This window comes from Chrysemys picta, chromosome 21 (assembly GCF_011386835.1).
Source record: "Chrysemys picta bellii isolate R12L10 chromosome 21, ASM1138683v2, whole genome shotgun sequence".
NCBI classification, from domain to species: domain Eukaryota; kingdom Metazoa; phylum Chordata; order Testudines; family Emydidae; genus Chrysemys; species Chrysemys picta.
Window position 1 is genome coordinate 15505348 of NC_088811.1, and position 19547 is coordinate 15524894.

At 43.4% G+C, this 19547-nt stretch overlaps 1 protein-coding gene across 5 annotated transcripts in view; it reads left to right on the top strand.

The window, feature by feature from the left end:
• Window positions 1-18933, top strand: part of UBR4 (ubiquitin protein ligase E3 component n-recognin 4) — a 117548-nt gene extending 98615 nt beyond the window's left edge. For all 5 annotated transcript variants that reach the window (XM_008167310.4, XM_008167312.4, XM_008167311.4 and 2 more), the window contains 13 exons: window positions 29-148; window positions 932-1122; window positions 1367-1540; window positions 2193-2292; window positions 2931-3149; window positions 3706-3819; window positions 5023-5165; window positions 5837-5962; window positions 6869-7063; window positions 9118-9342; window positions 15198-15288; window positions 16212-16374; window positions 17731-18933. In XM_008167310.4, the coding sequence (XP_008165532.2) occupies window positions 29-148; window positions 932-1122; window positions 1367-1540; window positions 2193-2292; window positions 2931-3149; window positions 3706-3819; window positions 5023-5165; window positions 5837-5962; window positions 6869-7063; window positions 9118-9342; window positions 15198-15288; window positions 16212-16374; window positions 17731-17795 (1926 nt within the window). In that variant the 3' untranslated portion in view covers window positions 17796-18933. The remainder of the gene's footprint in view (window positions 1-28; window positions 149-931; window positions 1123-1366; window positions 1541-2192; window positions 2293-2930; window positions 3150-3705; window positions 3820-5022; window positions 5166-5836; window positions 5963-6868; window positions 7064-9117; window positions 9343-15197; window positions 15289-16211; window positions 16375-17730) is intronic.
• Window positions 18934-19547: the final 614 nt, after the last annotated feature.

Here is a 19547-nt window from a genome sequence, read left to right on the forward strand (position 1 = left end):
GTAGTGACTAATGTCATCTTCGGTGCAGGCCCTGGTAGCTGAGCAGGAGAGCAAGGACAGTGGAGGAGCAGCGGTGGCGGAGCAGGTACTTAGCATCATGGAGATCATATTGGATGAGTCTAATGCAGAACCACTGAGTGAGGACAAGGTGAGTGTTTATGCTGGGTGCCATGGAGAGGGAAATACTGACTGGCATCCAAGGCTTGTAAATGTCTTGTTCAGTGGTCCAGACCTTCCACGGTCTGTACAAGGAGTCTAAGCCGTGCCATCAGACACGACAGTACTTGGCAGATTCAGCCTTTGTAAAAGATTGTGTTGGGGACAGAAGGAGGAAGAGCAACATTGAACCAAAAGCGTTGCAAGAGTCCTACCAAACTCTTTTGCATTGTAGGGGTGTGTTGGCTCAGAGTGGCTGGATCAGCTAACATGGAAAGAGGTGAATCTGCTTTGTCCTTTAGAGTGCCTTTTTATGAACTCTGAAACCACACTTGGTTTTCTGAATAACTGGCAATGTGAACTATGTGGTTACACCAGAAACACTGAGAAATGGGGCTTCTCTCCCTCTCCTGAGGGTACCATTAGCCCAGTGGCTCTGTTGGAACTACTATTGCTTGAGTCAGACCTCTTCTGGGCTAGGTTAGATTGTTTCGACCCGAAAACATTTTAACAGCAGTTGCCGAAAGCCAGGTATTGATTAGATGGGTTGATACAGCTGTTCCATTAGACACCTGGAAATGTGCTAAAAATGCAGCTTCTCCGTGACCACGAGACTTCTACTGTTGCTGTCTTTGTTCTTTATCACGCTGTCTTACTGAGATCCAGAAGCTCTGATTTCCTCTGGATAGGGAACAGTCAGTAAACCACTGGAATAGGAGGATTTTCCTGAAGCCTATAGATTAATCCTGAACATAAATCATTCTCCTTTTTGCAGGGTAACCTCCTCCTTACTGGTGACAAGGATCAGCTGGTAATGCTGCTGGATCAGATTAACAGCACTTTTGTCCGCTCCAATCCCAGTGTTTTGCAAGGCCTGTTACGCATCATCCCTTATCTGTCCTTTGGGGAAATGGAGAAAATGCAGATCCTGGTTGATCGATTCAAGCCCTACTGTAACTTTGACAAGTACGTTCTGTGACATCAGCAAAGAGCACCAATTAAATTAAAATTCTTAATAAATCAGCATCCTTGATGCTCCCGTTAGTCGAATGGATATTTGCAGGAGAAGAGGAGTCTGGTCGGCGGGTGGGAGTTCTGGAGAGCTTATCTGGGCTGATGTGTGTTTGTTGATCTGCAGAGTGAACCAGTATATCTGCTGGATCCTTAGGGGAGAGGCCTGAATTCACTGCTGTTTCCTCTCCTCACTCAGGTACGATGAGGAACACAGTGGAGATGATAAAGTTTTCCTGGACTGTTTCTGTAAAATAGCAGCTGGCATAAAGAATAACAGCAATGGGCATCAGCTGAAAGATCTCATCCTCCAGAAAGGGATTACCCAGAATGCACTCGACTACATGAAAAAGCATATTCCCAGTGCAAAGAAGTAAGGGTAACTTTGTGGTGTGTTGTGTGGTAACCATGTGTATCCTTATCTCATTTCATCATCACCAAATGGCATGGTCTTCCAAGGGGAGGGTTAGGACTTCCATCCCTGGAAAGATTTAGGCTCGATGAATCCCTGGTGAACGAACTCTTGAGGGGACAGAACTACAGTGGTGGCACGTATGGATTAGATGACCTAAAGTCTCTACCGGCTCTAAGCCTGGTTACTCAGATGCACCAATTGGCCTCATTTCCCGGCTGAATCTTATCCATCACCCTAAAACAGAGCGCTCACACTGAGGGTCATCTCATGGGCCTAAAACAAAACCTGAAGCTAACAACTGAACGAGGAGCTGGCTGATAGTGTGTGCAGTGTGGAGGAGGGAGTGTGAATGTCATTTCAGTTACCACATGAAGGTTTTATAAATAAAGATCTAAAATTTAAACTAAATATTTGAGCCCAGACAGGAGGGAACAAAGTAGCCCTTCTGGTTGTAAGTTTATGATCCGTTTGCGTGGAGGGGATGAGGGAAAGGTGGCCATCTTTCCTAACAGCCTGTGTAGTGCAAGCTGGCTGTTGGCTGGAAGCTAGATACCTTTCGGTGCTGGCGATTATCTTTCAGCTGCTGTACGTTTTTGCCTTCTCTGTGTAGTTTGGATGCAGACATATGGAAGAAATTTTTATCTCGTCCAGCACTTCCTTTCATCCTGAGGCTCCTTCGAGGGCTCGCCACACAACACCCTGCCACACAGGTAAGGAGATAGTCTTGGAAACAGATCAGGAAGCAGGTGGCTGGCTTGTATCTGAGAGCTTATATGGTGTCTGTAGCTAGATCAATCTTTTCATAGTAGTACTGTGGTTGAGTTTGGAGAGCAATGTTGTTCTCATACCCAGTTGATCCATTAGTCTGGAAAGAAGTATTGAAGGAACTATGGAAAGAACTAATGCCCATTGAAGTAGAGAGATTCTGACTAAGTACTCTCTGGTTCTCTTTAGCTCAAGATCGTTGTTTTCTGTTAAATTTTCCAGTTCCTTTGAAGTGCAAGGTAGAACTATAGACTATGGCTGTGATGGGTTTCCCATAGTCTAGGTGTTTTATGGGCTTCACTTCGGTAGCTTATATGATAAACTCCTTTTAGCTCTTGGTTACTCAATATATGTAGCCTTGGTATGCAGTTTTAGGGCATGATACAGGTGCATTGTGGAAGACTGTGAGACACCAGTCTTGGGCGCCTGTAGCATTGCAGTGAACTACTCCCCTTAAAACACTTGGTGTGGCCTAAAGCTCTAACTAGTCAATCAGTGACTGCTGCAGGCTGGGTTAGATGAAATAGTTTGCGTCTTGCTCACATTTTTCCTGAAGAAGCTGCTATATTTTAATCTCTAACAGGTACTAATAGGTACAGATTCTATTACAAACCTGCACAAATTGGAGCAAGTGTCCAGTGACGAAGGTATTGGAACGTTAGCGGAGAACCTGCTGGAGGCACTAAGGGAACATCCAGAGGTGAACAAGAAGATCGATGCAGCCCGAAAGGAGACCCGTGCGGAGAAGAAGCGCATGGCTATGGCAATGAGGCAAAAAGCCTTAGGCACTCTGGGAATGACGGTAATGCCTATCCGCTGTAATGGATTCCAATGGTCTATGGTGGATGTCGTATTCCTGTCTTGCTAAAAATGCCAGAAGAATTTTTTTTAAGTGAAAGACAAATATTGAGTGACCAGAGCTCCAGCCACATGGTCTTTGCATGACTTTTGGAAGAGGGAAGGTCATTTACTTGTCTCAGGGTGGGAAATCCTTTCACTCTCTGATGCTAGCAGTTTGGGAGCTCCAACTATAGCAATGTTATGCCTGCAAGAGTCCATTGACCATAATCTTGTCACCTAGTGTTCAGTATATAACAGCTTTCCATGCGCTGGTGGTTGCCTTTTGTAATATAGAACTGCAGGAAATCTCTGAGGTCCGAAAATATTATAAATCTGACTGAATCAGTAGCAAGATTATGGGAGTTTCCCAATTCTGCTCAGACGCCTGTGATAGTTGAGCAGCATTCTGTGTTCCAATGTTCTCTGCTTCCAGGAACTAAGATGCTCTGGTCTTCAGCAAATATAAATTCCTCGCTGGTTTTATTCTCCTAGTATGTTTTACTTGTTCTCTCTTTCAGACTAATGAAAAGGGCCAGGTGGTGACAAAGACTGCACTCCTCAAACAGATGGAAGAGCTGATAGAAGAACCAGGACTGACCTGCTGCATCTGCAGGGAAGGATACAAGTTCCAGGTACAGCAGAACAGCAGCAGGAAAGCCCTCATGTGACATCAGGAAAATCACCAGTCTGCGCCCTGGTGCCTGACAGAGACTTGATGCTGTGACACTGTAGGGCCAGGTGATCTCAGGTTTTGTTCCTGGGATCAGTAGTTCTCTGCTGAACTTTGGCAATGAGGCTGGTGCTCGTTAAATCTCTTCTCTGGCTTCCCCTCACCATCTACATGAAACTGAGCTGGTTGTCCCTGCAAAGCTTAGCTCCTGTGTATCTAATTCTGAAGGAAAAGGGGATGAGATGTTTATTTCCAGTAAGGAGTTAGGCTCCTGAAGATCTCGTGTAGGACCCAGCTTTGATAACAATCCCTCCTGCACAGGTGCCGTGGAGGGGAATAGTACAAAAAATGCAAATACAAAAAACTCTTTGAAACCATAGCTAACCCTTAGTGAAGGGTCCCACCTAGGTCGTTCACTTACCTTGGTGCAAGTCTTAATAATGGATTTTAATGTTACGTATCTTCTGTGGTTTGCTTCTATTTTCAGTATAAAGTGCAGGTTAGAAGTCTCTGCTCTTAGCTGGAGTGATATAGGCTCAGCAGAATGTAATCTGCACCCATCTCTTCTGCTAGGAGCATGTTTTGCCAAGAGGCTTGTCTCCAATTTATAATGTAGTCCTAACTTCTTAATTGTCTCCATGATTCCCCTTCCTAGGTAGGAAACGTGAATTGGTGAGTGGATGCTTGGGAAAAGCTTGTTTGACCCTAATACCTTCCTATAGATATGGGCCAGTTAACTCTTGAATGAGTGGCAAACCACTAAATGCTTGCAGGTGCCAATATTTCATCTCTAAGGGCCTACGTAACTTGCAATATTGCAAAAATGGCAGATTCCGCAATATTAAGCTTCCACCACAGTTTTGAAAGCAGGAGCCCCACCATGGGGGCCTGACAGTAGGAGTCCTGGCTGTCCTGGGGCTAAGAGCAGGAGCCTCTGCTGTCAGCCCAGGGCAGTTGACAGCGGGGGCCCCTGCCCCACTCTCAGTCCCGGACAGCCGACAGCAGAAAATAGCGGAAAAGTAATAATGGACTTTATCACCACAAATAATAAGGTCCGTTATTACTTTTCCACAATTTTCCATGGTTTGCCAGCGACTCATCTGCAATTTTTTGACCATTCAAATAGGACTTTATTCATCTCTAATAAAGCTTTGGTTTGTTACAGCCGACCAAGGTTCTGGGTATTTACACTTTCACCAAGCGGGTCGCCCTTGAAGAGTTTGAGAACAAGCCCCGAAAGCAGCAGGGATACAGCACGGTCTCTCATTTCAACATTGTCCATTACGACTGTCATCTCGCAGCGGTGAGGTGAGGGCTGATCAGTCGCTTGGGTCATTGGGCTGGAAGTTACCGATCACGGTGCTTTGTATATGCATTTAATGTCCCTTCAACGTCCAACCCAATACAAAATGCAACTCCGCATGAACGTGCTTATCCAGAGATCATGGTTCCATCAATCAATGCAGCAGCTGCTGTCCTCCAACTTTATTATGGCCTCCTTAGTACGGTAATTTCAAACATTAACTAAAATCAGTGCATGGTGCTGTGAAGTTGGAAAGCACCGTTTATAAAGGGTGTTGATGGAACTAAGCAACTGTGGAGTGCCACCCTTTTCATTTACTGCTTAGAGTAATAGCAAGGAGTCTGGTGGCACCTTAAAGCCTAACAGATACCCCCTGATGCTTAGAGTAATGGGAGGCAGCGTGGCCAGTGCTGGATTAGAACTCTGAGGTCTGGGTTCTAGTCCCAGCTTAGCCACTGGCCTGCTGGGTGATCTTGGGTGATTCATGTTCCCTTTTTGTGCCTCAGTTTCCCTATCTGTAAAATGGGGATAATGATACTGATCTCCTTTGTAAAGCATTTTGAGCTCTATGGATGAAGAGCACTGTATAAGATCCAGGAGAGTGGGGTGCTGGTGGTGTTAGACAAAAGCTTAAATAATTGTAACCCCTCTGTGTATAACCTCTTTGTCAATACAGACTGGCTCGTGGCCGGGAAGAATGGGAGAGTGCAGCTCTACAAAATGCCAACACCAAGTGCAATGGTCTTCTACCAGTGTGGGGGCCCCGTGTACCAGAGTCTGCTTTTGCAACCTGCTTAGCAAGGTGAGTATGCAATATTACTCTTAGTGGTGGTTTGTATTCAAAATAGATGAGCTGGGGAGTTACTACATGTTAACAAGTTTGACTGTAAGCTCCAAATGGAGTTTCCAGTGCTACAAACAACTAGGAGCCCATTACTGATCGCCAGAGTCTACACCACCGTCTGTCTATCAGTGACGTATTGTAACTTGTTGTGCTGTCTTGCACAGACTGGTAAGGTAGAAACATGAAAAACACATCCACCACTAGCTGAGCCCAAAATTATAATCCTCATTATAGCAACCCTTATGGTTAGTAAGCCCTGATTGCTGGCATTGCAGGGTTGGTATCTAAGAAATGAACTCCTTGTTGCTGGAGATTTTTGTACCTCTCTCCCAAAAAGAACCCATCTCCACGCAGTGGTGTGTTAGTGATAGCTGCAAAGAAGCTGTACACAGCTCTCTCACTGAATTACTGAGTGTTTATTGACCTTTGTGTTTTGGCTTTGTTGAATCTCCACTCTGCATTGTATTTTTAAGGCAGTTTAGTACTTGCAATTGGGCTGAATTGCTAGCAGTCCTATCCTATTACCAATTCCCTAAGCCATCTAGTCCTATCCTTTGCATTTGTAATGTTGTCTAGATATTAGAATCAGTTGTACTTCTAGACCATGTCAGCCAAGGAACCGCATCCCAGGGCCTTGCAGTGGGGAAGTGGTGCTGACGCTCATGCTCAGGAAACCCACACTGAATTGGATTTGCCCGAGAGAGATGAAAAAGCTCCCTTTTCTGCAGGGTTAATCCAAAGGGGATGGTATTTGCATTTTAATTCTGAGCTCTGACTTGTTTGCAGTGTGGGAGTCAAATTTTGACCTGCATTCTCAAAGGAGTGAATACATATGCAATATAATCTATTACTGTTTTTCTCCAGACACAACACATACCTCCAGGAGTGCACAGGGCAGCGGGAACCCACCTACCAGCTCAACGTCCATGACATTAAGCTACTATTTCTCCGTTTCGCTATGGAGCAGTCATTCAGTGTGGACACCGGAGGAGGAGGAAGGGAGAGCAACATACACCTCATTCCATATATAATTCACACTGTGCTTTATGTCCTTAACACGTCAGTATCTCTTTGTGTGTCTTAGCTGTCTTTCCTCCTGTTAGTGACAGACTGAATCTCCAAGGGCAGGTCTCCAAATGATAAATGGATGCACAGCTGCTGGTGGAGTCTCCTGTTGGGTATTTGGGAGGTGGAAGCCTTAACCAGCTTGTTGGGAACAGGGGAAGATGGCAGAGGGAAAGGAGATACTACTCTCAGTAGTAGTGGTGCAGTTCTGGAGTACGAAATGCTACACGGTTGCATTCCAAGTTGACACTGGAGCAGTGAACAGGAGAAACCTTGACCGTGAGCCTCACATGCAGGATGTGTTAGTGCTACAGTGCATACTATCTGGTTTACAAGGGAGGTGATGGGAAAGGTTGGAAACCACATCAAAGGTTTAAAAGGAAATTAATTAAATCCTTATGGCGAGTTGTTACAGCTGTGTTTCACAGAAAACACAGCAGCTTGTGATCATGTAATTTGGAGACTGATTTAACAAAAGCAAATTCCGTTCTGTGTGCAATAATTATCTCTACGTTGGACAGAGTTAAAGGGTTTTCAGTTTATTAGAGATTAAAGGGATATTGTGAGGTTGTCATATTTTTGGTGAAAACCCCCCAGCGATTCCCTCACCTGTGTTTGTGAAAAATGTAAATCTACTTAAATTTTTCACAACTTGCCTTCTTTTTACCTCTGATTTTAAACTAGTCTGTTTTGCTTCCAAGTTCTCAAACACTAGCACTGTGGTTTGAGTTGCTGATACTTTAGTGAAATGTTTATATGTCTACATGGTCTGCTCCGTTGGAATTTAAAAACAAAATAGAAACATTTCTATTGATTTTAGTTTATATAAAAGCTTATTTTTACAAAAGTTAAATTCCAAGCCCCGTTTGAGCTGTCAGTATGTCTAACTGCACACACATGTAGACAGCCAGCATCTAAAGTGTCTCTCAACAAATGGGCTTGAGGTAACGGTGCACAAAAGTAAGGTCCATAGTTGTCCTATTTCAGTAGCAAAGGAGATGATATTAATTGGATAAGGCATCTTAGAATCTAAGCCCTTTATTCCAGAGTCACTCCAAATCAAATGCAATGGAACCACAGCCTGTCTATCCCTGGAGCAGTCAACACTTGGGCAGTGACACAATTTGTGTATTGCTTTTAATATCTTTTTCTCCACACTCCAGTGTTTTTTTCCTCCAATTCCCTTGTGTGAAGACAAATTGAGTTAATTATGTAATCCTCTAGCTCTGCTCAGCAGCATTTGAGAGCCTTGCTGTATAAGAATGTGTTATACAGCCTGCTGAAATGATTCTTTTAAAAGCAGCGTTTAACAGTCCTGCAGTTGCTGACCAACTAAGATCACCTACAGAATGCAGCCAATGAGAAATGCATATACCATTGACAACCTACAGACAATTCATATCTGCTGGGGATACTGATTTATCACTCGTTTGATTATAGGGGTTTGTTATTAATTTCAAAATGCTGGGTAATACCTAGCAGGCAGCCTCATTCTCATCAAGTCAGTGCATTGGGTTGTGGCATTTTATGATCACTGGGTACAGGGCCCACGAATCTCTTAGCTCGGGTTGGCCTATATCTTACCCTTATAGGGAGGGATAAATAGCACAAACTGATACAAAGATCTAGCCATGGAAAAATCTATGTTTAAGTGGGGTTAAGTGCTGCCTGTGGGATTGGTTATTTTAGCTCTTCTGGCTGAAGTGGCTGGCATCTGATTCTTCCCCCCATACCCCCAAAAGGGAAGGGATTTTTTAATAAACATTGCCCTCTAGTGGCGAGAGAGAGATGGGTTGCCTTGGGAACCTTTCTGCTGTTTTGTACTGCTGGAGGGAAAAGCTAGTCTGCAACCACTAAGTGTGTGTTTGGAAAATCTGAGACAAAGGAGACGTTTGGGGGGAAACGGACTCCAGTTAGGAAATAAAATGTTGGTTGGTTGTGTAGTGCTTCTCATACACACACATCTCGAAGTGCTTTGTCGAGTACTGGGTTGTACGTAACAGAGCACGCTGCCTGGGCTAGTTGTTCACTCTTCCCTTGTATTCCAGAACCCGAGCAACTTCCAGAGAGGAAAAGAACCTCCAGAGTTTTATGGAGCATCCCAAGGAGAAATGGGTGGAGAGTGCCTTTGAGGTGGATGGGCCCCATTACTACACAGTTCTGGCACTACACATCTTGCCCCCAGAGAAGTGGAAAGCCATGCGGGTCGAGATCCTCAGGAGGCTGCTGGTTATTGCACATGCACGTGTGGTGTCACCAGGGGGAACCAGCAGGTCAGTAATCCTCACCCCTTTGCCACCCTTCCATTCACTCAGAAGCTGCCCAGTAACTTAGTGGTGTTACCGTCCTAGTTGTTTGAGCTGCTAGCAACATGTCTGGTGTAGGGCTGTCAGTTAGTCACAGTTAACTCAAGCGATTAACTCAAAACAAATTAACTTGATTTAAAAAATTAATTGCCGTTTTAGCCACACTTTTAACCAGTAATAGAATGCCAATATAAACGTATAAATATTTTTGGATGTTTTCTATATTTTCAAATGTATTGATTTCAGTATCTGCAACACAGAATACAAAGTGTGCAGTGCTCACTTGATATTTTTTATTACAAATATTTGCACTATAAAAAAGATAAACAAAAGAAATGGTATTTTTCAATTCACCTCATACATGTAATGGAAACTCTTTATCATGAAAGTGCAGTTTAAATGTAGAATTTTTTTTTTTTTTACATAACTGCACTTAAAAACAAAACAATGTAAAACTTTAGAACCTACAAGTCCACTCAGTCCTACTTCTTGTTCAGCCAATCACGAAGACAAACAAGTTTGTTTACATTTATGGGAGATACTGCTGCCCACTACTTATTTTTACTATGTCACCTGAAAGTGAGAACAGGCACTGTAGCTGGCGTTGCAAGGTATTTACGGGCCAGATATGCTAAACATTGGTATGCCCTTTCATGCTTCGACTTTTTGTTTCTCTTTTTTTACTATGATTAATTGTGATTCATTTTTTTAATTGTTTGACAGCTCTAGTCTGGTGCTAAACAAAGGAATATTTATTTTTTGGAATAGTCAAGATGAACCTTTTCTATATATGTTTGTATTTAAATCCGTGTGGATGGAGGCAGGCACATATATGCACTAGTTATGATGCATTTATGCACATGGAGTTTCTTCTGCTCTCTTCCCTATGGTCAGAATTGGTCCTGGTACCAATAGGTTAGATTAGTACACACAGATTTTTCCCAGGGAGATTGCTTTTAATAGTATAACCTGCTTTACGTATTCAATCCCAAAGAATGTATCTATTTCTAGGATAATCTCAATGAGAGGAGAATCAAGTAGATGAGAACTGGGAAGTTACAATCAATGAGACAGCATTGTTGCTTTATGCAATGGTGCTGGCTAATTAGTGGGTGGTGGTGGGTGCTGAGGTGGTAACACTTGGCTGTTTTATCAGAGAAAATCTGCTAAGAAGGCTGTGTGAAGGAATTAAAAGAAGGTTTAAAATCCAAGGACTCATCTTTTATTTCCTTCTCTCCTAAAGGAAGCCGTTCAGTTTAACTTGTTGAACTGCAATTTAAGAAACTGTCAGCTGTAGTTCACTTAACTGACATGGTCCAAACCTATAGATAACTATAACCAGAACATGAAAGATCAGGTCAGTGAAGCATTCAAGTGATCCTGACAAGTTTAGAAGGCTCAAAAATTGATCTAACTTCTCTCCTGAAACCACACCACAAAAGCACATTAGGCTTCCTTTAACAACTCCCCCTCTTCTCTACCCTCCCCCCCCCCCCCCCCAATATTAGCAATCAAGCATTTGAGCAATACTATAACAACAAACGACTGCCCCTGCTTGGTGGACGAAAAACTGTTTGCTTCCAAGAAGGGGGGCCGAGGGCATTCAGATTGCAATTTCCAAAGGTGTCATTCTAAATAATAATTCATAATTAAGAATAAAATGATTCTATTTTGGGAAATGTCCATTAAGATGACTGATCAGCCATTCTTCCAGTAGTCTGTCCCATAATCACATGCCTGGTAAAAGTCATTTAGGTGCAGCAGCACACAACACAGCAGACCTCTAAAGAGTGTGTTTGAGTCATTTGAATAGCATTGAAGTGGTCTTCTAGCCTTGTCTTCTAGACTAGACATTAGTCCACAGTATTGACTTCTTTGTTTCTGTTGTTCATGCTAAACCTGCCCTCGATTCATGCCCACTATTCATTTCCACCACTTCTGCTCTGGAGTTCTTGAAAAGTAGGTTAAGGGTATGTCTACACTGCCCATGTTACAGCGCGGCCACGGCAGTGCTGTGACACGGGCAGTGTAGACACGCGTTATCGCCGGGGGAGAGCTTTCCTGGCGATTTAAAACAAAAAACAAAAACACCCTGAGTGAGCGGTGGTAGCTTTATCGCCGGGAGCACAGCTCCCGGCAATAAAGCACGGTCTATACTGGTGCTTTTCAGCGCTAAAACTTTTGTCTCTTGGGGGGGTTTCACACCCCTGAACAACTAAAATTTTAGTGCTGAAAGTGGCAGTGTAGACACAGCCTTACTGTAGGAGACATTCTCTGGCAGGCTGTCTTCAGCACAACCACCTTACAACTAAGACTGTGTGAAAACTGCAGGCTTTCGCCCAGTCTACAAAAGAGTCTAGAAAAAGCAAAGTCCTGCAGTGAATTGATATGGGTGTCTCATTGGTTTAATGCTGCTGAAAACCCCCGGAGAAAGTAACTTTTTTTTTTTCCTTTTTCCAGTGTGTTTAGTGCACCTGTCAAATATTTCTGAGACTATATACAATACAAGCAGCTTGAAATGGGAATAGCAAGAATTCTACATCCATCTACCCTGCCGAAAAGCCTCAATGCCAGGATAGCATTCAGGGCAAGGCTTATTCAAGAGCTCTCTCTTCCCCTTTGTTTGGGAGAGAATTTCAGAGTATTCAACTGATTACACTCAACCCCTCAGATAGACAAACCTAGGGACTTTTTGCTTGAGGGTCCTAGCTGACCTTAGCTGTTGGGATGGAACATGGAGATATGGTGGCCTTTAATGCACTAATATGATTTTTAAGTTAAAACCAGCACCTTACATTTTATGCTAAACCTAACTGGAAGCCAGTGCAGTTTCTGGAGCAGAGTGGATGTGCTCCGTGTGTAGGACAAAGCACAATAAGCAGGCTGCTGCATTTTGCACTAGCTGAAGTTCCTGGGTACTTTTTAAGAATAACACCATACAGAGCACAACTGAACAATCTAATCTGGAGGGGACAATGGCATGTGTAACGGGCCAGGAGGCAGTCTCCTTTCCAAGTGAAGATGGGGAGAAAAGCACTTTGCTACTGCACAAACAGCAGCATCTAGAAGCAACTGAGGATCTAGTAGGGTCCCTTGATTGCAATTCTTAGTAACAAAGGCACATGCACCACCCACTCAAGTAAGAGCGAAAACCCGTGCCACCTCCTCTGGCTGGTTGTTTCCTCCAGCTGCTCAGCATCACTTTGTTCTGATGATGTTTCAGTCACATACAGGGAAAGCCAACGGGGATCGCTCTCTGGGGCTGATGGAAGGCATCCCACTGTGTCTCACTGTCACGTATAGTGAGGGCAAAACCAGAAACCCACCATATCCCACATGAGAGCGTTCGCAAGTCCCTTAAGCCATTGCCCAACAATATCGTCCATGTCCAGCCAGAGAAAAATTAGGAACCACTCTAACCCGTTCCCATCCGGGAGCTACAAGGGTCACAATTTAATTGTCAATGGTACCAAAGGACCTGATCCTCAGGTGCATCTCCTATTGACACCCCTGATTGAGGCTCAGAGGTTGCCGATAATGCTAAAAGAATCAGTACGGACAATGAGGCACTTTAGAAAATTTTAGCCTTTAGTCCAATCCCAGGAAAAGATTCGACTAGTGGGCCTCGTGTGTTAGGTTATTACTGAACCAAGAGTTTTAGCAAGAATAACCCTATAAACACATGATTCGCAGTATGGATCTGTGTGAAATTTGGAGGGGTGGTAGTGGCGGAATCTTTTGGATTTTTTTTCCATGCTCCTGACTTTAACCTTTGTAAAATATTCATGAGAGAAGTGAGGCTTCCAAACTGCTAATGTCTAACTTGCAGCTGGAAATCCATGCATAGCTGATGAGCCTGAACCAGCTTACGTTAATGCAAATATAGCAGCTATTGTATTGAGTAGCCATTCCAGATGGCAGCCACATAGACTTAACCCACAAGGGTCTTTTAGTTTTCAATTAAAGGAACAGAGTCCAATTATATCAAAACCATTTAAATAAAAAGAAATTCTGTCTCAACACTATTTGGGAATCCAGAATTAGCCTCACTCTAAGTTGCTCTTCTTCCCGTGGAAATTTAGTCACCTTTACTAATTGGTTTTTCTTTAAATAATTGAGTCTAGCCGCACAAGCAGGCTCCCACCTACAAAGCACATGGTATAAGGAGAGGGAAGGTCTCTTTGACACACACATGGCTTATAAAACAATCTCCGTGTATGAAGCGAGACCTATACCTTTGGTGGACTTTAGCTGTGTACGTAATCTGAGGATGCCCTTTTGTCTCTTGTTGATCCACAGCAGTGGCAGATGAACTGTTTGTAAATCTGTACAGTTCGGGGAGGGAGAGGTCTCTAAACTTTAAAGTGACAAACGGGATCAGTATGTGATGAAATAAGGCAGATGTACGTATACAAATTATGCAAGAGAATTCCAAATCCATTAGGAGTGTTGGCAATACGTCCCACCTTGCCAGGGGCTATTGGTGATTAGCTTAATTTTTCCTCTTAGCTAAGACAATCCCGGTCTTTTCCCCCCTCTTAACAGTATATAACACTCCTCCAGTTACTGGAGTGTTGAAAGCAAGTTTAGGAGGACTCTTGGGACAATACTAGAGAGTCAGAGTCTGACCAGAGATGGAAATTCCCACATTCGCTGGTGGGTTTTTCTCCTTTGGGGGGCCAGGGAGTGTGATGTAATCTGACAGAAATGGAAATATTTCACTGGACTTTTTCAGCAACACTTTATTACTGAGTACGTCCTTGCATGGAATGTGTCCCTTTCTGAGACAGCTAAACAGACGCAGTATGGATTCAGCTTGAACCCTGGATTTGGCCACCTCCACAGGCTTCCAGATGTCTATCCATCAGTCAAAGTGTTATTCTAAATGTTCAGTGTCTTTGAAGGACTCCGTTCAACTCTCACTTGTCTGGAATACCTGCCAGACTACGTAACTAGACATTTTTTCCTGTGGTCATTTGACAGCACTTTATATACAGTCCCTCTCCCTCTTTCCCTCTGTATGGTTAGTCACTCCATGTGTTCTTAACATGTCTGAATCTTTCACAAGTGACAGGAGACTGTCAAAACTCCAAAACTTGGTGGGGGATTCAGGCGCAGCTCTAGCACTGTAAATATAATACATTGAAAACAATTAATTACAAGTGTCAAGTTAAGAGTCATTTTAACTGGCTTAAAACTGACCAGGGTCAAGCCCCTCTGGTGTTAATACGCTGCTCTTAAAAAGACTTGTTTATGAGTTTTTAAAAGGTGGCAGATATTCCAGTCAAAACTACAGCTGAGTGTCAGGCTCTTTAGCTATGTAAAGGATGTAGACTGCCTGCTGATAAGGTTCAAGCACAAGTACCATAATTATTCATTGTATCAGAACCACTGAATAAGAGGGGCAGCATGGTTGAGGAGAATGAGCATTGAACTGGAGACTGGAGATTGATTAATTCTTTTTCCAGCTCTGCCACTGACTTGCTCTGTGGCTTTGGGGGAGTGTTTCTCCCTCGTGCCCATTTTCCACTTCTGTAAAAGGGAGTGTTGTTGGCATCCCCACCTCAGAGTTTAGTTACAGCTTGTAAAGCAATTTACAAGTGCTGTGAATCACAGTGCACAGAGGTCTAAGCCTAGACCGGCATGGTAATGCAAATGTTTGTTCCACATGCTAAAGCACAGAACAGTGCTATTCACAAAACCATTTCCCATCTGTATTATTGATAGGCTTTTGGCTGTTACAGCATTTATGCTATTCATCAAATGAGTTACAGAGCAGAGTAAAGTGATTAACTCAGAGCTTGATTTCATTTTCTTCCAAGACTGACAGATAAAGCAGTGAAGGAGTATTCAGCATATCGCTCTGGCCTTCTCTTCTGGGCCCTAGTAGATCTCATTTACAACATGTTCAAGGTAAGGTCTGTCTGGAATCAAGGTTGTTGGTTTGTTTGGGTTTTTTTGGTTTGTTTTTATGGATGCTGTTAAAATCAGTCTGCACTGTTCCTTTGAAGGGTAGGCCGGGCTTTAAATCCCTTCTAAATTTCAGACTCTGCTTGCTCATGGGAACAGGAGGGGTGGTACAATGTCTGTCCATCTGTGATCACCCCTCTCCCCAGCTATTGTCCAACTGAAGTAGTAAGGCCTTATGATTTACAGCCCTTCTCTCTCTCTCTCTCCCCCCCACCCTCACCCCCTGTTTCTCTTCCTGTTTTTCTGTCTTCTGTTCAGGCATTGTTTCCAATTTTGCACTAGAGCAAATGGTTGGAATAGCCTTAGTTGCTGGGGTGGGAAGGAAGTCCTGGCCTCGGACACTGCGTGGGATGTCTGACCCTACTCAGAAGGGATTGATAAGAGGCACTCTTCTTTTGAAAAGTGTAAAAGCAAAGCCCAGTTAACATATAGCTCTCTCCCCAAAGAAAGCAGACCTTTAATTAGGGTGAGGAGGAGAAGGAAAACTCTCGGGTGCTTTTTAAAACTCTATAAGAGAAGAATAGAAAAATCTGAGTATTAGGCGCCTTTCCTGTGTGGCCTGTTTACAGGAGACAGGAAATCTCAGCCCAAACGCAAGGCTTCAGAATGAACTAACATTTTTAACATGAGGCATCAGGTTATTGAACTCACAGCACTGTTTGACCATGTATTTAGCTGTGACATTCTGAGTACCTTTCCCAGACCTGAATCTGAGCTCTGTAGAACTCGAAAGCTTGTCTCGTTCACCATCAGAAGTTAGTCCAATAAAAGATGTTCCCACACCCACCTTGTCTGTCCGTTTTCTAACGGGTTCATTATTGTACAGGCTAAAACAAACTGACTTGTCCCTTTTCTCCTCCTTGTAGAAGGTGCCTACCAGTAACACAGAGGGAGGCTGGTCCTACTCTCTGGCTGAATTTATCCGACACAATGATATGCCAATACATGAAGCTGCAGACAAGGCCCTGAAAACTTTCCAGGAGGAGTTTATGCCAGTTGAAACCTTTTCTGAATTTTTGGATGTGGCTGGTCAGTATTAACTTTACCTTTTTAAAGGTTGTTTTTGTGTAACTCATGACTGGAAATATGTAATTTATGTAACTTGCTTATAGAAATGTCTGTGAGGGAGGTGGGGGGAATGACGGGACCTTAGAGCACCTGGTGCCTTGTAGGTCACTTGGAAAAGCATTCGTTTTGGAGAGTCTTCTGTTTCTCTCTGCAATCTGCATTCACCTCTGTAGGGATGTGTGGGTGAAATACACTTGTTTCCTAAAAATTAACCTCCTGCCATTTCCCCATCTGCAAAATGGAGATAAATGAGACTTGTCTTTGTAAAGGGCTTTGAGATCCGCCAGTGAAGAATGTTGTAGGATATATATATATGCTGCTGCTGCTTCCACAGCTGAATTTGTAATGACACAATTACTACAGCAGATGATTCCAATTTCAAAAGAGGATTGCGGAGGAATTAACAGGAACAGATGAACTTCTAAGCAACAATGTTCCTGTATTCATTTAAACATAAGGAACAAACGAAATGTAAAACAAGCCATAGGAGTGGAATTGTTTAACGTAGAGTGGTCTTCCACAAGGCAGCAGCCGGGGTTTTGGACACCTATTTTATTCTAGGTCTTACCCTTCCGTATTAACAGGGGCATCTTGCTGCTGTTGAAGTTGGTTTATATTTTGTAGGATTCTCCCTAGTTTTTATAAGTCTGTAAGTATTTGATAGGGTACCACTTCCACAGGATCCATATCTCCAGGAAACCAGAGAAACTCACCTACTGGAGAGCTACTCTTAATCATTTTATCCTGCCCTACTCCTGTCCTTACTAGTTAGCAGTCATTATTACTCATCAGCCAGCCTCTTAGCAGAAGATGCCACTATCCTCAAATAACTTTTTGACTGCACTATCTGTGCTACCGCTGCTCCCCCACTTTTCTGCATCAGCTTCTAAATGTATGTGTAGTGCCAATATTTCCTGGCATTTGTACATCACTTCTGTAGGTAGGTTGTGAAGTTAAGCACCAGACTGAACTCGGTGCACCTAAAATGAGGCCATGACTGAAATCCCCAGTTTAGCCATCAGTCCCAGTCATTGGTGCAAATAGCAGCTTTGCTTGTCTACATTAGGGGTTGGCACTGACTGGTCTCTTCAGGCCTTGTGAGTCTGTTAGCCAACTTGATTGACATGGGTCTGCTGTTCACAGATCTCAGCCTGGCATAGATCTGCTTTCAAACAGTTTTCTGAGTGGCTGGTCTGTGATGAGTTGTAGCTTGCCTGCCTTCGGAATCCAGCGCTAGGTGTCCTGATGGCAAAAGATGCCTGGTGATTCAGAAGGGCAGGCAGCTCCTGACTAACTTATCCGTGCTATTTTTTTCAGGACTATTATCAGAAATCAACGACCCTGACAGCTTCCTCAAGGATCTTTTGAACTCCATTCCCTGAGCCCAGAGAAGCAACTTGCAAAGATCTACAGTAGCTTGCCTTCCATCTCTGTGTTCCTCCTTGTGCAGTCTTTCCCTCCCCCAAGTAGTGCTGCATTTTTTTTATTTTCTACACTTTTTTTTTTTTTTTCTTGGAGTGATTTGGCATTTAGGCTTCTTGTTTTATCTGGTATTTCAGTGCTTCTATATATAAAGCCTTGTGTATTCTAGGCGATCGAAGGAACTTGTACAGACTGAGGAATCCCAGCCAGTGAATCTTAACACTTTTTAGTGTGCACCTCTTTGAAATTAAATAAATTAAACACAAAAGGTCAAGGTGGGTTTGACTAGTAATTTAACCAGGCAGTGACAGCCTAAACACCAGAGCTCCTTTGTTATTGCAGTTCACTCGGGTTTAGGGCTGTTTCTCTTTTCAGCCCATAGCGTGGATGAGGAGCATGTAAAAACCAACAGAGTCGTAGTGGTCAAGGACTCAGTTTGTGACGCTACATTTACTGACTCGTTTTTCATACAGTATAAAACAGATTTTCTCTTTTTGGGGTGTTTGAGGTCTATGGAATGCAAGGACAGCATGTTATGCGATTCCCTCATCGTTATTCTGAAGAAAGGATCGCTTTCACCACTGCAGTGATTTCTCTTAACGCCTTGTGTGTTTCTCCTTTCATTGAGCCTGCTGGGATTTAATATTATAAATGATTGATGCATGTTTTGTGTACTGAGGTCTTTCTAGATTCCATTCACTCTAGGGCTGTCTTCAAAACAAGAATGCACACTAGTGGGTTGGGTAATTTGCCATACAGGGAGATCTCACCTCTACAGGGGATAGAGTTGAGGAAATGGGACATTTTTGCAATTAAAACCTGTTCCTTAGTATCTGATAAAGTTTTGATTCCTTTGAGAACCATGTGGGGAATGGACAAAGTAGGCCTGTCAAGATGGCTGCCAATCCTTTTAATGGTATCAGGCTTCTGTGGTGTGTACCCTAGCTTGAATCCAGGCATCAGTCTCTTTGAACACAGCCTTGGCTCTTCTCAGCAAGTTATGCATGCTGGTAACGTCCCTTTGCCATCATCTCTGCTGTCGTGTAACCAGCTTCAGTCTGGTTAACCTGGAATCCAATAAAGCTTTCCCCAGCCTTCTGTCTCTGTATGAACTTGAATTTCAGCGAATCAGACTCGGTCCCATACCTTAGCATTGGGTGACCAGTCAGCAGTAGTTCAGAGACTGAATAACTGAGCAGACCATCTGATGCCATTATTAGCCTTGGGCATGTATTGATAAGAAGATGGGTGGCAGAACCCTGCGTTCTCACCCACCTCCATGGGAGGTGTCTCTGGGTGCTCAGTCCAGTTCCAATTGTCGGATTAGATTCATGGGGGCGGGGTTGGAGTACAGAATAGCCAACGGAACAGTGGGGTTGTTTACTAAGAATAGATCAAGGCAAAATATCTCAAGAGAAATGCAAGGGAGGTTTCAGAGGGATAAATTAAGCTCTATCTATCTATAGATCTTCCTTGCTCTGTAAGGCACTGATAGCAAGGGTGGAGAATGAAGTATTCTAAGGAAGTCTGTCTCAACATAGCTCCCTGTTAACAAGGCTAGTGCAGTGTAATAGTTCTGTGCAGTTGGGGAGATTAACCGCTGGGGAAGTACTAGACCACAGATAAGAATCTCCTCTTCTTTGCAGAGCACTTACAAGGACAGACTTCACAGTCTCAAGTCTGCTTTTACTGTCAAATCTAATACAAAAAAA